The sequence below is a fragment of the Rhamphochromis longiceps genome, linkage group LG3 (assembly GCF_057381845.1).
Source record: "Rhamphochromis longiceps isolate RC_006_pf linkage group LG3, R_longiceps_female_GT1.1, whole genome shotgun sequence".
Classification (NCBI taxonomy): Eukaryota; Metazoa; Chordata; class Actinopteri; order Cichliformes; family Cichlidae; genus Rhamphochromis; species Rhamphochromis longiceps.
Window position 1 is genome coordinate 35690795 of NC_140559.1, and position 18464 is coordinate 35709258.

General features: G+C 37.1%; 1 protein-coding gene across 1 annotated transcript; it reads right to left on the minus strand.

Moving 5' to 3' along the window:
- Positions 1-3746: 3746 nt before the first annotated feature.
- Positions 3747-18026, minus strand: LOC146674415 (uncharacterized). The gene is made up of 12 exons (XM_085401061.1): positions 17969-18026; positions 15594-15749; positions 15330-15497; positions 12620-12775; positions 12349-12516; positions 10677-10706; positions 10040-10081; positions 9824-9862; positions 6796-6951; positions 6535-6702; positions 4213-4242; positions 3747-3808 (listed from the first exon to the last, which is right to left on the minus strand). The coding sequence occupies exons 1-12, from the start codon at positions 18024-18026 to the stop codon at positions 3747-3749; spliced, it is 1233 nt and encodes a 410-aa protein (XP_085257187.1).
- Positions 18027-18464: the final 438 nt, after the last annotated feature.

Consider the following 18464-nt stretch of genomic DNA (forward strand, 5'->3'; position numbering starts at 1 on the left):
TGTTGTTGGTGCTGTTGCTGATATTGTGCTTGATGTTGGTGTTGTCGTCGATGTTGTGCTTGTTGTTGGTGTTGTCGTCGATGTTGTGTTTGTTGTTGGTGTTGTTGCTGATATTGTGCTTGTTGTTGATGTTGTCGTAGATGTTGTGTTTGTTGTTGGTGTTGTCGTCGATGTTGTGTTTGTTGTTGGTGTTGTCGTTGATGTTGTGTTTGTTGTTGGTGTTGTCGTCGATGTTGTGCTTGTTGTTGGTGTTGTCGTCGATGTTGTGTTTGTTGTTGTGTTTGTAATTGTTGGTATTGACGGTGTAGTTGTAATAGTTGGACATGGATTAGAAGCTGTGAAGAATAAATTAAAATCCATGGAAAAAGTAGGAAATTAACGCCAAAGTCCAAAACAAATTAATTTATTCAAGACATATTTGAATACATTCTGTGAGTATATAACCACACTCTGGTCACGTAAAGATTATTTGCTAAATCCTTACTTGAAATTGGTTCACAGAACTCTCCACCAGGAGGAAGCCCTTTGATGCATTCACAGGTTTGGGAGGTGACATTACTGCATGCACCGTATCGGCCACACTTCTCACATGACCAGGCAAACTGGTCCTCACATTGACACTGCAGTCCTCCAGTGGAGTTTGGATAGCACCCTGATAAAGACATTTAGAATGACCAAACACAGCTCATAAATCATGCACCAGAGTATGAACACATTTAAATGTGACTGAGTACAAAATTCTTACATGTGGTGAAGTTCAAGTCTTCTACGATTAAAGACCCAGTGATTGTTTGGGGGAAAGTCAGATTTTCCACATAGCCTCTAAACAGATCAATGAAATTTGGGGGGAGACTGGATATTGGGAAGAGCAAGTTCAAGTCTATATAAAACTCCACTGGCTCTGTAGAGGAGACAAGGAGAAAATCATCACAAAACTCTTTCACAATAATGAGAAACAATGTTTACATATATTGTTTATGAACAAGCACAACATTTATCTAACATGTTTTTGCTTCTATTGAGACATACAAGGCCAGAAGTAGTAGGGAAGTGAAGGGCCACACCTCTTAATTTTTTAATTTAAATTTTTTTCAGCTCCATTTTCACAGGTGTAAAAACAGTATCTAGCCATGCAGTCACCTTTTTCAAACATTTATGAAAGGATGGATCATTCTAAAGAGCTCACTAACTCAATAACTACTGAGGTCCAAACCTCCTCTGGCATCAGCTTAAAGACATGAGTTTTCTTGGCTGGGCAGCTGCAGCTGCTCCAATCGAACATAAATTATTAAATTTTGTAAACAACATTGACTTTGATGCAAATGTTTATTATAATGATGAATTATATTCTAAATGTTATTCAAGAAGAAATGTAATAGTATTTGCATATTGCATTTAAATACTAGAAGCATTTATATAAATCTTGTTGAAATTGGAAATTATTTAAAAACATTAACTCATCGGTTTCAAGTGACCTAGTAAACCTAGTCAGATTACCAAAGACAGTACTATCCTTATTGACAAAATTGATTTTCCGAATGCTCACTTTTCAATAACAAGTGGATTTCTTTTGACTTATTGAAGTTATAATCTCCCTATTTTTTGGATTATACATGATTCAGATGTTAAGTGTTCATTTAGTGTGAGTGAACCACCTTAAAAATAGTAAGGCTAAGAACACAAGAAAGAATTACGGCATTGAAGACATATAAATAAATCAAAATTGGGATGACGTATATATTGATGACCCAAGTCAAACATAAAATGAAAATGTGAAAAAGTTTTCTTGAAGATATCAATAAATATTTTGTAAGAATAACTCCAAAGTTGGCTGGTAAAACTATGATCTTTTTTCTGTCTGCTGCACCCTGGAATTGCTTTCAGTGAACAGCTTGAAGATAATCGCTTAACATTAATACTAGTGGTGCAACAGATCACGGTTGATCCGTAATCCGAACCGATCCCACTCCGCGGTTTGGCACGCACGTGATCCGAAGATTCGAAAAAGAAGAAAAAAAGTATGTGTATGGTGGGCGTGGTGGGTCTGCCAAATGATAGTTATGGCCAGCGCTAGCGGTCCAAGTGGAGGAGCAGAGGAGTTTGCGGTATTTAAGCAGTATTTTGCCGCCCATTCGACCAGGCTAAAGCTATTACAAAAGCTATTGGGGTGTTTAGCTGCAGACGGGAGGCCATATTTCATTGTGCAAAACAAGGGGTTTAAACTATGATGAACATGCTTGAGCCACGCTATGATATCCTGTTTGCGTCCACTTTAGTGGCAAGATCGTTTCAAGCATGTATGAGCAGGAAGAGATTTAAGTTGTGGCTGAACTGTCCCAGGCATCTTCTATTGCCCCAACTATTACAAATGGGTGTAGCAACGGAAAGCTACGTGACCGTGACTGCTCATTATATCACAGCGGAGTGCAATATAATGAGCAGTGTGTATTATTGTAGGGTCTACCTTACAATATAAAGCGCCTTGAGGCGACTGTTGTTGTGATTTGGCGATTTATAAATAAAATTGAATTGAATTGAGTGGTAGATACAAAGCCTTATACTGTCCTATATTGAACCATAATTGCTTTTTTTTAAATAATTGCATGGAATGAGTCTTGAGTTGAATGTTTTGAACAGGCAAAAAAGACTTCAATAAGTAAATGTTAATTTTTTTAATTTTTTTTTTTACTGATGCGAAAATTGATCCAATCCGTGACTTAAAACCGTGATCCAATCCGAACCGTGACATTTTTGATCCGTTGCAGCACTAATTAACACTACTACTACTACTACAACTAATAATAATATAGTCCTGCTGCAGTCGATTTCAGAACTTGGTGCAGCAGCTCTACAGGTCATTTGAGAGTGCCTCCCAGATGACCAAAATCCTCACTATTTTGCTAAGGAAGAGACACTTCAGACACACTACAACAATAAGCTTATTTCTGCTTATATCTACAATCTAATTTGTTCAGTCACTACACAGAGATCATGACAGTGTCACAGTTAGAACCTGATTCGAATGCTTAAAGATCAGCTCTTTTAACCACAGCAGGTAGCTGAAAAAGTTCAACTCTACAAGAACATCGAGTTGTTTGTGAAAACAACAGAACATTCATATTTAGAGAGTTGAAGGATGGGACTCTGTTAGAATTACAAGACTTGGAAAGAACTAAGAAAACTTCAAGTTGCAGTGTTAATCAAATATTTCAGGAATGTGGTTTCCCTGACAATGAATCCACATTTTTGCACAGATTTTTGACCTGTGAGCCCCTGAATGGCCCACTGAATGACCAAATGAAAGACCCACTGACGACCCACTGAACCGAATTTGGTGGTGAAAAATGTTTGTTATGTTAATTCAAGAGCTGTTAACACTGACTGGTCAATTATGACCGGGGACACTAAAGTAAGGGGATGGGGTGCACAAAACCAGACGGTTAAATAGCGGTGTAGTTACAACGACGGTGATGCAGTTTTTTACATTTTAAAGTGCAAGTGATGATCAAGAGCTCAAAGACATTTATACTTTTCATTTCGTACGTCATACCATATGGTGAAGTAGGAATTGTTGCTTCTGTTGTTGTGACTGTGAAAACAGAAAAAAGCAGTAGTTCAGATTTCAGTATACTTTTCTAATGCAGCCAAATAAATAGCTGTGTTGGTACAACAAAAGTCATTCATGTTTTAGATTTTACAGTGCAACTGATAATCTGGAGCTCACACAAGGACATTTATTCTTCACGTTACATTTCAAAAGCCATACCAGTTGTTGCTGTAGTAAAGGGTGGGGTTGATGGTGTTATAACTATGGAAACAGCAGCAATTTAGATTTTAGCATACTTTTTTATCTTTCAAAATCACATTTTCCAATGCAGCCACAAAATCTAATGTACATCATCTGTGCAACATTACATATAATGTCTGTTGCAACTTATATATTATGTTTTGAATATCAGGTGTTTGCTTTAAAGAGATGAAGCAAACACTTCAAGTGCTGTGGTTATATGTTATCCCCGTATAAGCTTTGGTCAGTAAAGGTAGCTTAAATTTATATTTGAAGCTATATAAATTATTAACACAAATTGAATTGTTGAAAGATTGTTTAAGTACAGTTTGTAAGTAAAATGACTACACATCTTTGTAATGAAATTTACTGGGAAAAAAATACTTTAAAGAATGAACAAAGAAGCAAGAAGGATGTTCACATACCAGGAGTTGTTGTTGGACATGAAGAAACATCTACGGAGGAAAATTATGACTTTAAAATGTTCATTTTCTAGTGAATGATAAAAATGATTAATGGCAAAGAAGAACAAAACAAATGAAAGACAGACAAAAGAAAAAAGAACACACCCTCATTTCTAACAACAAAAGGTTCACGCTGAAGCACATGTTTAATAAATGATTCTAAGTAACCATAATTCTATGTTGTGCTGGTCAGACACATTTATTAATGTTTTTGGTGAAAGCACTTATCTTTTGCAACAGCTGGAAGATTTCAGTGCTTATGATGATTTAATGTAAACAACATCATTTAATATGTAGATCTGTATTGGTGTAACTCCTTTCCAGGCAACTAAAACTGACACAGTTATATAAACACATGTATGGATCTAGGTTGGAGCTTCCATTAACAGCTGTGGATGGCAGGACTCAACCTGCCAGGCTCCTCAGGTTCAACTATTTGTTAGGGTGCCTGGGTCATTGATCCTGTGGTTTTGGTTCTTTGATTTTGTTTATTTCATTATATTCTAGCTTTTCCTTATGGGTTATAGGATTATTCTTAGTTTAGATTCTTTGTGTGGGTTTTGTTAGAGTTTTAGTGTTCTGGTTTTCTGTCTGTGATCCCCGTGCGTCTCTGTGTTATATTTCCTGTTTTACTTTGAAGGTCCATGTCTGCTTCCCTTGTCTCGTTAGCCCTGATTTGCCGCAGCTGTGTTTCCCTCCTGTTTCCCATTCCCTGATTGCTCCCTCTGTGTATTTAAGCCCTGTGTTTTCATCTGTCTGTGTCGTGATCTCCATTATCTACTCTCATCTGCCAGCCAGCCAGCCAGCCAGCCAGCCAGCCAGCCAGCCAGCCAGCCAGCCAGCCAGCCAGCCAGCCAGCCATTAAGACACTCATGTCTTAATGTGTTGAAATAGTGATGGGCAGATGAAGCCTCATGAAGCACTGAAGCTTTTCATCCAATTGGTTCACCCCAACGCGAAGCTTCTTGAAGCTTCATTTGCTCTAGCAGGACACCTACTGGACGTAAAAATATTAGTTGGCATGAATTTGAAGAGTGTGGCCTTTTGCACACAGCCTGTAAATGTCAACAACAAAAGGAGTGTGTAAAACATCTATATTGTAGTGATGCAGTATACTGTGTATATTTATACTGGCAGTATGGAACATGATTATTTGGAAATGCCTAAAATGGAAATGATCATATACTGTGAGGTGTGGACAGTGGTTGTGCTTTTGTAACATTGAGGCAAGGACAGTGATTAGTGTTTAGGGGACACATCATTGGTTTTTATTTAAAAACAACAGTTTCTCCACTGTGGCAGGTCGTAGGCGATTTCTTTTTTTTCTAAACTGTCTCTAACTCTCACTAACCGCAACTCTCCATCAAACACCCACATTTTGAATGGGGTCTGAGGGGTTTATATTGCTGTCATAGCTCGCGGCAAAGTTCGAACCGCTTCCTGAACCAGTCACGTGGTACAGCTGGGCAGCGAGGCTTCGGACGTCATCATTTTCAGCTCCTCCCATAAATGAAGCAAGCCTCGATACGCGCTTCGCGGAAACGCCCCCTCCATTACTCGACACACGCTTCGAAGCCTCGATACAGAACGTCACATCACTATGTTGAAATAACCTCAGACCTATAATTATAATTGGATGGGAACAATCAGTAATGAAGCTTGGGCACGGAGTTTATTAAATAAAATTTGTGCAAGATCAATTAATTGCACTATTATTTAACTCTTTGTTGTCTGCAGTCTGGTTTTGCTTTTAGTGGACAGCTTGGAGATACTTGCCTAATAAGAAAGTAATGCCATCCCACAGTCCTGTGTACACCCTCAAAACAACCCTTTTGCCCTTCTCATCATGGCTATGTGGTCATGGTGGAAATTAATAAAGTTGGAGTCAACACTATGCATTTAGCAGTACTGCTCAAGGAAAGTGAGAATCAATAGAGTAACTTTTTTCAGGTGTCATGAGATTTAAAAGTAAGCTCAACAAATGTAAGCAAATACAAAATTTGTCTGTGCAGTTTGGATCATAGGGTATCTTGCTACGGTAAATATACCATTTCTCTGTTTTCTATGAAGAGGAAAAAACCTTAATATGCAAAAAATGGAGAGAAAGACCAAAGAGAGGACTGGAACGGAGAAGTTAAAGCTAAAGTTCTTTTGTCACACTGTAAAAAGACAAAAACAAACAAACCAAAGAATAATAATTATTTTTGGTTGGTTAATTTTGCACTTTTGCGGTGCGTGTGCTGCAGAGCAAGGAGTTAGAAACTGGCTGTGACAGAGGCTTACTTGCGATTGGTTCACAGAACTCTCCACCAGGAGGAAGCCCTTTGATGCATTCACAGGTTTGGGAGGTGACATTACTGCATGCACCGTATCGGCCACACTTCTCACATGACCAGGCAAACTGGTCCTCACATTGACACTGCAGTCCTCCAGTGGAGTTTGGATAGCACCCTGATAAAGACATTTAGAATGACCAAACACAGCTCATAAATCATGCACCAGAGTATGAACACATTTAAATGTGACTGAGTACAAAATTCTTACATGTGGTGAAGTTCAAGTCTTCTACGATTAAAGACCCAGTGATTGTTTGGGGGAAAGTCAGATTTTCCACATAGCCTCTAAACAGATCAATGAAATTTGGGGGGAGACTGGATATTGGGAAGAGCAAGTTCAAGTCTATATAAAACTCCACTGGCTCTGTAGAGGAGACAAGGAGAAAATCATCACAAAACTCTTTCACAATAATGAGAAACAATGTTTACATATATTGTTTATGAACAAGCACAACATTTATCTAACATGTTTTTGCTTCTATTGAGACATACAAGGCCAGAAGTAGTAGGGAAGTGAAGGGCCACACCTCTTAATTTTTTAATTTAAATTTTTTTCAGCTCCATTTTCACAGGTGTAAAAACAGTATCTAGCCATGCAGTCACCTTTTTCAAACATTTATGAAAGGATGGATCATTCTAAAGAGCTCACTAACTCAATAACTACTGAGGTCCAAACCTCCTCTGGCATCAGCTTAAAGACATGAGTTTTCTTGGCTGGGCAGCTGCAGCTGCTCCAATCGAACATAAATTATTAAATTTTGAAAACAACATTGACTTTGATGCAAATGTTTATTATAATGATGAATTATATTCTAAATGTTATTCAAGAAGAAATGTAATAGTATTTGCATATTGCATTTAAATACTAGAAGCATTTATATAAATCTTGTTGAAATTGGAAATTATTTAAAAACATTAACTCATCGGTTTCAAGTGACCTAGTAAACCTAGTCAGATTACCAAAGACAGTACTATCCTTATTGACAAAATTGATTTTCCGAATGCTCACTTTTCAATAACAAGTGGATTTCTTTTGACTTATTGAAGTTATAATCTCCCTATTTTTTGGATTATACATGATTCAGATGTTAAGTGTTCATTTAGTGTGAGTGAACCACCTTAAAAATAGTAAGGCTAAGAACACAAGAAAGAATTACGGCATTGAAGACATATAAATAAATCAAAATTGGGATGACGTATATATTGATGACCCAAGTCAAACATAAAATGAAAATGTGAAAAAGTTTTCTTGAAGATATCAATAAATATTTTGTAAGAATAACTCCAAAGTTGGCTGGTAAAACTATGATCTTTTTTCTGTCTGCTGCACCCTGGAATTGCTTTCAGTGAACAGCTTGAAGATAATCGCTTAACATTAATACTAGTGGTGCAACAGATCACGGTTGATCCGTAATCCGAACCGATCCCACTCCACGGTTCGGCACGCACGTGATCCGAAGATTCGAAAAAGAAGAAAAAAAGTATGTGTATGGTGGGCGTGGTGGGTCTGCCAAGTGATAGTTATGGCCAGCGCTAGCGGTCCAAGTGGAGGAGCAGAGGAGTTTGCGGTATTTAAGCAGTATTTTGCCGCCCATTCGACCAGGCTAAAGCTATTACAAAAGCTATTGGGGTGTTTAGCTGCAGACGGGAGGCCGTATTCCATCGTGCAAAACAAGGGGTTTAAACTATGATGAACATGCTTGAGCCACGCTATGATATCCTGTTTGCGTCCACTTTAGTGGCAAGATCGTTTCAAGCATGTATGAGCAGGAAGAGATTTAAGTTGTGGCTGAACTGTCCCAGGCATCTTCTATTGCCCCAACTACTACAAATGGGTGTAGCAACGTAAAGCTACGTGACCGTGACTGCTCATTATATCACAGCGGAGTGCAATATAATGAGCAGTGTGTATTATTGTAGGGTCTACCTTACAATATAAAGCGCCTTGAGGCGACTGTTGTTGTGATTTGGCGCTTTATAAATAAAATTGAATTGAATTGAGTGGTAGATACAAAGCCTTATACTGTCCTATATTGAACCATAATTGCTTTTTTTTAAATAATTGCATGGAATGAGTCTTGAGTTGAATGTTTTGAACAGGCAAAAAAGACTTCAATAAGTAAATGTTAATTTTTTTAATTTTTTTTTTTACTGATGCGAAAATTGATCCAATCCGTGACTTAAAACCGTGATCCAATCCGAACCGTGACATTTTTGATCCGTTGCAGCACTAATTAACACTACTACTACTACTACAACTAATAATAATATAGTCCTGCTGCAGTCGATTTCAGAACTTGGTGCAGCAGCTCTACAGGTCATTTGAGAGTGCCTCCCAGATGACCAAAATCCTCACTATTTTGCTAAGGAAGAGACACTTCAGACACACTACAACAATAAGCTTATTTCTGCTTATATCTACAATCTAATTTGTTCAGTCACTACACAGAGATCATGACAGTGTCACAGTTAGAACCTGATTCGAATGCTTAAAGATCAGCTCCTTTGACCACAGCAGGTAGCTGAGAAAGTTCAACTCTACAAGAACATCGAGTTGATCCAGACCTTGTTAAAAAGATAGGCACAGCTAAAAAAAAAAAAAAAAAAAAAGACAGAGAAGATATGAAGGGGACAGAATATGGAGAATATTTAAGGTCATAGGTACCCAGGTATAGCAGAACTGAAAGATGTAGTAGTGACAGTCAAAAGAGCTTCACCATAAAAACAGTATAAGAATCCCAAAGGATTTGCTCCTGACTCAGAAAGACATTAACTAGGACTAGTTTGTGAAAACAACAGAACATTCATATTTAGAGAGTTGAAGGATGGGACTCTGTTAGAATTACAAGACTTGGAAAGAACTAAGAAAACTTCAAGTTGCAGTGTTAATCAAATATTTCAGGAATGTGGTTTCCCTGACAATGAATCCACATTTTTGCACAGATTTTTGACCTGTGAGCCCCTGAATGGCCCACTGAATGACCAAATGAAAGACCCACTGACGACCCACTGAACTGAATTTGGTGGTGAAAAATGTTTATGTTAATTCAAGAGCTGTTAACACTGACTGGTCAATTATGACCGGGGACACTAAAGTAAGGGGATGGGGTGCACAAAACCAGACGGTTAAATAGCGGTGTAGTTACAACGACGGTGATGCAGTTTTTTACATTTTAAAGTGCAAGTGATGATCAAGAGCTCAAAGACATTTATACTTTTCATTTCGTACGTCATACCATATGGTGAAGTAGGAATTGTTGTTTCTGTTGTTGTGACTGTGAAAACAGAAAAAAGCAGTAGTTCAGATTTCAGCATACTTTTCTAATGCAGCCAAATAAATAGCTGTGTTGGTACAACAAAAGTCATTCATGTTTTAGATTTTACAGTGCAACTGATAATCTGGAGCTCACACAAGAACATTTATTCTTCACGTTACATTTCAAAAGCCATACCAGTTGTTGCTGTAGTAAAGGGTGGGGTTGATGGTGTTATAACTATGGAAACAGCAGCAATTTAGATTTTAGCATACTTTTTTATCTTTCAAAATCACATTTTCCAATGCAGCCACAAAATCTAATGTACATCATCTGTGCAACATTACATATAATGTCTGTTGCAACTTATATATTATGTTTTGAATATCAGGTGTTTGCTTTAAAGAGATGAAGCAAACACTTCAAGTGCTGTGGTTATATGTTATCCCCGTATAAGCTTTGGTCAGTAAAGGTAGCTTAAATTTATATTTGAAGCTATATAAATTATTAACACAAATTGAATTGTTGAAAGATTGTTTAAGTACAGTTTTTTTTTTTTTAAATTCATATTTTTATTAAGGTTTCAGAAGCAGGCATTCACAATATGTACATCATGTAAGCATTCTTCATACTTAGGTTATCTGCCTTAGATACTGAAATAGTATTTTAATTTACATCCAAGTCATAAGGGAAGAATACTTACAACTATAGAAGTAATTGAAACCAATTTAAGTACAGTTTGTAAGTGAAATGACTACACATCTTTGTAATGAAATTTACTGGAAAAAAAATACTTTAAAGAACGAACAAAGAAGCAAGAAGAATGTTCTCATACCAGGAGTTGTTGTTGGACATGAAGAAACATCTACGGAGGAAAATTATGGCTTTAAAATGTTCATTTTCTAGTGAATGATAAAAATGATTAATGGCAAAGAAGAAAAAAACAAATGAAAGACAGACAAAAGAAAAAAGAACACACCCTCATTTCTAACAACAAAAGGTTCACGCTGAAGCACATGTTTAATAAATGATTCTAAGTAACCATAATTCTATGTTGTGCTGGTCAGACACATTTATTAATGTTTTTGGTGAAAGCATTTATGTTTTACAACAGCTGAAAGATTTCAGTGCTTATGATGATTTAATGTAAACAACATCATTTAATATGTAGATCTGTATTGGTGTAACTCCTTTCCAGGCAACTAAAACTGACACAGTTATATAAACACATGTATGGATCTAGGTTGGAGCTTCCATTAACAGCTGTGGATGGCAGGACTCAACCTGCCAGGCTCCTCAGGTTCAACTCTTTGTTAGGGTGCCTGGGTCATCAATCCAGTGTTTTGTGGTTTTGGTTCTTTGATTTTATTTATTTCATTATATTCTAGCTTTTTCCTTATGGGTTATAGGATTATTCTTAGTTTAGATTCTTTGTGTGGGTTTTGTTAGAGTTTTAGTGTTCTGGTTTTCTGTCTGTGATCCCCGTGCGTCTCTGTGTTATGTTTCCTGTTTTACTTTGAAGGTCCATGTCTGCTTCCCTTGTCTCGTTAGCCCTGATTTGCCGCAGCTGTGTTTCCCTCCTGTTTCCCATTGCCTGATTGCTCCCTCTGTGTATTTAAGCCCTGTGTTTTCATCTGTCTGTGTAGCAATCTCCCTTATCTACTCTCATCTGCCAGCCAGCCAGCCTGCCAGCCTGCCAGCCTGCCTGCCTGCCTGCCTGCCTGCCTGCCTGCCTGCCTGCCTGCCTGCCTGCCTGCCAGCCAGCCAGCCTGCCAGCCTGCCAGCCAGCCTGCCAGCCTGCCATTAAGACACTCATGTCTTAATGTGTTGAAATAACCTCAGACCTATAATTATAATTGGATGGGAACAATCAGTAATGAAGCTTGGGCACGGAGTTTATTAAATAAATTTTGTGCAAGATCAATTAATTGCACTATTATTTTACTCTTTGTTGTCTGCAGTCTGGTTTTGCTTTTAGTGGACAGCTTGGAGATACTTGCCTAATAAGAAAGTAATGCCATCCCACAGTCCTGTGTACACCCTCAAAACAACCCTTTTGCCCTTCTCATCATGGCTATGTGGTCATGGTGGAAATTAATAAAGTTGGAGTCAACACTATGCATTTAGCAGTACTGCTCAAGGAAAGTGAGAATCAATAGAGTAACTTTTTTCAGGTGTCATGAGATTTAAAAGTAAGCTCAACAAATGTAAGCAAATACAAAATTTGTCTGTGCAGTTTGGATCATAGGGTATCTTGCTACGGTAAATATACCATTTCTCTGTTTCCTATGAAGAGAAAAAAACCTTAATATGCAACAAATAGAGAGAAAGACCTAAGAGAGGACTGGAACGGAGAAGTTAAAGCTAAAGTGCTTTTGTCATACTGTAAAAAGAGAAAAACAAACAAACCAAAGTATAATAATTATTTTTGGTTGGTTAATTTGCACGTTTGCGGTGCGTGTGCTGCAGAGCAAGGAGTTAGAAACTGGCCCGTGACAGAAGCTTACTTGCGATTGGTTCACAGAACTCTCCACCAGGAGGAAGCCCTTTGATGCATTCACAGGTTTGGGAGGTGACATTACTGCATGCACCGTATCGGCCACACTTGTCACATGACCAGGCAAACTGGTCCTCACATTGACACTGCAGTCCTCCAGTGGAGTTTGGATAGCACCCTTTTTAAGACAACACAAAACACAATTCACAAGGCATACAGGATCACATGAGCACTATTACATATGACTGATTACAAAATGTAAATTAAGATCAAGTCCTTACATGTGGTGAAGGTCAGGTTTTTCAGTGTTAAAGACTCAGTGATGATTGGGGTTAGGGAGACATTTCTCACAATGTGTCTGAGTACATCACTGAAATTTGGGGCCACACTGGATGCTGGGATGTGTAATTCAAGGACTATATCAAAGTCTATTGGTGCTGTGAAGGAGAAAAAGGGGGAAATCCATCACATATACATAACACAATGATAGGAGATGATAGTTACAAGAAAATGCTGACAAAAGCTGTCACTTTTATGGCCCCTGTTTATTACATAGACACAATTTTGATGATGCATCTGCTCCCCACTTCCACACTGTTCTAATCTGGCACTGTCAAACCTTATTTACTACCACTTAAACTGAAAGTTGAAATACAGCTAATTGAGTCACAAGTCACATGTGATTCTAGATCATTTAAAGAGCTGTATTGTTGAAACAAAAGTGATTGATTTTTTTTTTTTTGGACTTAATAATGCAAGTCGTAATCTGGAGCTCACACAAAGACCTTCATTCTTCACTATACATTTCCAACGTCTTACTGTATGTTGGTGTAGGTGATGGTGTTGATGGTGTTGTGACTATGGAAACAGGGAACAAAGCAACAGTTTAGATTTCAGCATACATTTCTATTCAAATTATATTTTTCAAATGCAACCATAATATGTAATTTACATCATCCTTGCAAAATTACATATTATGTCTTTAATATCAAGTATTTGCTTTAAAGAGATGAAGCAAACACTTCAATTGCTTTGGTTATATGTTATCCCCATATAAGCTTTGGTCAGTAAAGGTAGCTTAAATTTATATTTGAAGCTATATAAATTATTAACACAAATTGAATTGTTGAAAGATTGTTTAAGTACAGTTTTTTTTTAAATTCATATTTTTATTAAGGTTTCAGAAGCAGGCATTCACAATATGTACATCATGTAAGCATTCTTCATACTTAGGTTATCTGCCTTAGATACTGAAATAGTATTTTAATTTACATCCAAGTCATAAGGGAAGAATACTTACAACTATAGAAGTAATTGAAACCAATTTAAGTACAGTTTGTAAGTGAAATGACTGCACATCTTTGTAACGAAATTTACTGGAAAAAAAATACTTTAAAGAACGAACAAAGAAGCAAGAAGAATGTTCTCATACCAGGAGTTGTTGTTGGACATGAAGAAACATCTACGGAGGAAAATTATGGCTTTAAAATGTTCATTTTCTAGTGAATGATAAAAATGATTAATGGCAAAGAAGAAAAAAACAAATGAAAGACAGACAAAAGAAAAAAGAACACACCCTCATTTCTAACAACAAAAGGTTCACGCTGAAGCACATGTTTAATAAATGATTCTAAGTAACCATAATTCTATGTTGTGCTGGTCAGACACATTTATTAATGTTTTTGGTGAAAGCACTTATGTTTTACAACAGCTGGAAGATTTCAGTGCTTATGATGATTTAATGTAAACAACATCATTTAATATGTAGATCTGTATTGGTGTAACTCCTTTCCAGGCAACTAAAACTGACACAGTTATATAAACACATGTATGGATCTAGGTTGGAGCTTCCATTAACAGCTGTGGATGGCAGGACTCAACCTGCCAGGCTCCTCAGGTTCAACTCTTTGTTAGGGTGCCTGGGTCATCAATCCAGTGTTTTGTGGTTTTGGTTCTTTGATTTTATTCATTTCATTATATTCTAGCTTTTTCCTTATGGGTTATAGGATTATTCTTAGTTTAGATTCTTTGTGTGGGTTTTGTTAGAGTTTTAGTGTTCTGGTTTTCTGTCTGTGATCCCCGTGCGTCTCTGTGTTATGTTTCCTGTTTTACTTTGAAGGTCCATGTCTGCTTCCCTTGTCTCGTTAGCCCTGATTTGCCGCAGCTGTGTTTCCCTCCTGTTTCCCATTGCCTGATTGCTCCCTCTGTGTATTTAAGCCCTGTGTTTTCATCTGTCTGTGTCGCAATCTCCCTTATCTACTCTCATCTGCCAGCCAGCCTGCCAGCCATTAAGACACTCATGTCTTAATGTGTTGAAATAACCTCAGACCTATAATTATAATTGGATGGGAACAATCAGTAATGAAGCTTGGGCACGGAGTTTATTAAATAAATTTTGTGCAAGATCAATTAATTGCACTATTATTTTACTCTTTGTTGTCTGCAGTCTGGTTTTGCTTTTAGTGGACAGCTTGGAGATACTTGCCTAATAAGAAAGTAATGCCATCCCACAGTCCTGTGTACACCCTCAAAACAACCCTTTTGCCCTTCTCATCATGGCTATGTGGTCATGGTGGAAATTAATAAAGTTGGAGTCAACACTATGCATTTAGCAGTACTGCTCAAGGAAAGTGAGAATCAATAGAGTAACTTTTTTCAGGTGTCATGAGATTTAAAAGTAAGCTCAACAAATGTAAGCAAATACAAAATTTGTCTGTGCAGTTTGGATCATAGGGTATCTTGCTACGGTAAATATACCATTTCTCTGTTTCCTATGAAGAGGAAAAAACCTTAATATGCAACAAATAGAGAGAAAGACCTAAGAGAGGACTGGAACGGAGAAGTTAAAGCTAAAGTGCTTTTGTCATACTGTGAAAAGACAAAAACAAACAAACCAAAGAATAATAATTATTTTTGGTTGGTTAATTTGCACGTTTGCGGTGCGTGTGCTGCAGAGCAAGGAGTTAGAAACTCGCCGTGACAGAAGCTTACTTGCGATTGGTTCACAGAACTCTCCACCAGGAGGAAGCCCTTTGATGCATTCACAGGTTTGGGAGGTGACATTACTGCATGCACCGTAAAGGCCACACTTGTCACATGACCAGGCAAACTGGTCCTCACATTGACACTGCAGTCCTCCAGTGGAGTTTGGATAGCACCCTGATAAACACATTTAAGACAATCACCAAACACAGCTCATAAATCATGCACCAGAGTATGAACACATTTAAATGTGACTGAGCACAAAATTCTTACATGTGGTGAAGTTCAAGTCTTCTATTATTAAAGACCCAGTGATGTTTTGGGGGAAGGACACATTTCTCACATAGCCTCTGAATAGATCAATGAAATTTGGGGGCAGACTGGATATTGGGAAGAGCAAGTTCAAGTCTATATTAAACTCCACTGGCTCTGTAGAGGAGACAAGGAGAAAATCGTCACAAAACTCTTTCACAATTATGAGAAACAACATTTACATAAATTGTTTATGAACAAACACCCCATCTAAGATGTTTCTACTTCTTTTGAGATGCACAGGATCAGAAGAAGTACAGAAGTGAAGGGCCACACCTCTTAATTTTTTAATTCAGATTTTCTTCAGCTCCATTTTCACAGGTGTAAAAACAGTATCTAGCCATGCAGTCACCTTTTTCAAACAATTTATGAAAGGATGGATCTTTCTAACGACCTCAATAACTACTGAGGTCCAAACCTCCTCTGGCATGAGTTTTCTTGGCTGGGCAGCTGCAGCTGCTCCAATCAAACATAAATTATTTAATTTTGAAAAAAAACATTGATTTTGATGCAAATGTTTATTATAATGATGAATTATATTCTAAATGTTATTCAAGAAGAAATGCAATAGTATTTGCATATTGCATTTAAATACTAGAAGCATTTATATAAATCTTGTTGAAATTGGAAATTATTTAAAACCATTAAATCATCGGTTTCAAGTGACCTAGTAAACCTAGTCAGATTACCAAAGACAGTACTTTCCTGTACTATCCAGTTAATCTGATCAGACCTTTTAATGAAAAACTATTCTTTAATATATGTCACTTAAAGAAAATACAGATGCATATGACACAAAAACACATTAACATGCAGGTTTTTCCATATTGAGCAGTTTTGTAACCTAAAAAGATGACACCAGTGTCAAAAAAATACTTTGTATACTTTGTTTTTTCCTAATAAAATCAAATCCTTACAACTAAGTTCTGCTAAGTATTTTCAGGAAATTAAAATTACACCATAGCGCTACAAAATTATATGAAAAATGCATGGTAAAGTTAAGAGAGTTTTTAGTCAGAGGCTATATTATAAAATGTAACTGATGATGGTGTTTTTGTCTTGTTATCAAACATGTTAAAAAAACAAACAAACATGAAACTTGAAGGATTTTTGACAAAATGCCTTCATTTGCTCACCAGCCAACTGTGAGTGGCAACCTAAAAGTAGAAAAAGACAAAACCAGTTTAGAGAAGATATCTTGTGCTTGTGAGAAAGCAAACATATGAAACTTTGCAGTGAATTCTTAAATCAAAACATTTTTGACAAAAAATGCTGATCTTTGTCAATAATTATTCCATAAAAAATAATATATCATTGTGGCGAGGGTGTGGTGTTTGGCCTGCTGCGGGGGAGAAAGCGTCACAGCGAGCTCATGGGGCGGCACGGAGGCGGGGAGAACAGGTACATAAATTGACTGTGTCTGTTTTCTGACAGTGACAGCTAGCTGGGAAGGTGTGGCAGCGAGACAGAGTGCCTTTGTCCGTAGCCTAGGGTCGAAACCACAGTATTATTTGTCACACAATAAAGCGCCTGTGCTCTGACAACTGCTGCGTCGAGTTTATGTGCTCCACCTACGCTACAATCATTTATGGTTGTTTTAGTTCACTCTGTTCAGTATTGTAGTAATAATTATGTTAATCATATTCTGATAACCTCAGCTGAACAATTATTTTATGTTTTATATTATAGATTTGTTAATAAAAAAGTGTTATTGTCACAGATTTACAGCGAGATTTACACACTCAGGTAATCAAACAGAGCTCTCTTCTCAAAGCAATTCACAGATGATGTGTGATTTGTCCTTGGTAGTGTCACACCCCAATAGTGTATCAGTGTAAAGGGTTAATATAGTAAAGCATCATAAACCAAATGTTTCCTAAACCTAATCTAAATATGCTTTGGTGTCAAACAGACAACATCATTTATAAAGAGAAAAAGTTATTATTTATTATTTTGAATTGTAAGCTCAAAAGTATTTGTACCACCTCCAGGTTCACTGTTGTATCATATTAGCAGCGTGGTATCGACAATACTGATCCGATACCAATACTTTGTACAAAAACTTAGTGTTTTATTATTTTATTAATGATAAACTGCATATTTACCCCAAACAGATTCAAAAACATTAATATTCCCAGACGTCTTCACACTGTGAACATTTCCGATGATTTCAGATTTTAAACTGTTTAAATGTACTTTTATAAATACGATCTTAGATATTTATCACAGTATTGACAGAAAAATGTTTCAAATAGTTTACATTTATAGCTCTAATTAATCTTAATTAAACTAGCTAATGAGAAAAAAATAACTGAAGAAAAATCTTTGTTTCTCACCTTTGCAAAAAAGTATGATAATCACATTGAACCAGCACACAAGTTGTTGGAGAGCCATTGCTGACTACACCTCTTTCACGCTTTCTTAGACTTTCCTAAAAAATATGCTCCTCGCATGACGTTCTTTACCATAATGATTATCAGCTTTATGAGTAAGAGAACCAAGTCATACACAATGCTCTTCCTGCTGTCTCTTAGTGTGGTTAAAGAATGCATTCACTGTAATGTTGTGAAGGCAGTTGGACCACATTTCTCCACATGACTCCCTGACAGACTGTAATATGTTAAGCTATGATTCAGCTATGATTTTTTTTGTTATTATTTGTGTTTCTGTTATTTTGTTATTATTATGCAGGTTTAGTTTAGTTTTATTGTCAGTGGTTTTGGCAACTTGTATTGGATAGTCATGGTCCCAGCAATTCCTGGGGTCCACCTCCAATCTTAGTTTCACGCATTGCTCTCTCTCTCTTCTTGGGTAGTTGCTGGCTGGCTGTTC

Excerpts from the sequence above, each read along its gene's own strand:
- LOC146674415 (XM_085401061.1), bottom strand. The coding sequence starts at position 18,026 with ATGGCTCTCCAACAACTTGTGTGCTGGTTCAATGTGATTATCATACTT. Across the intron at positions 12,517-12,619 it reads AAACCTGACCTTCACCACAT|GGTGCTATCCAAACTCCACT; the intron begins GTAAGGACTTGA and ends TGTCTTAAAAAG. Across the intron at positions 9,863-10,039 it reads CTTTACTACAGCAACAACTG|TCACAACAACAGAAACAACA; the intron begins GTATGGCTTTTG and ends CTGTTTTCACAG.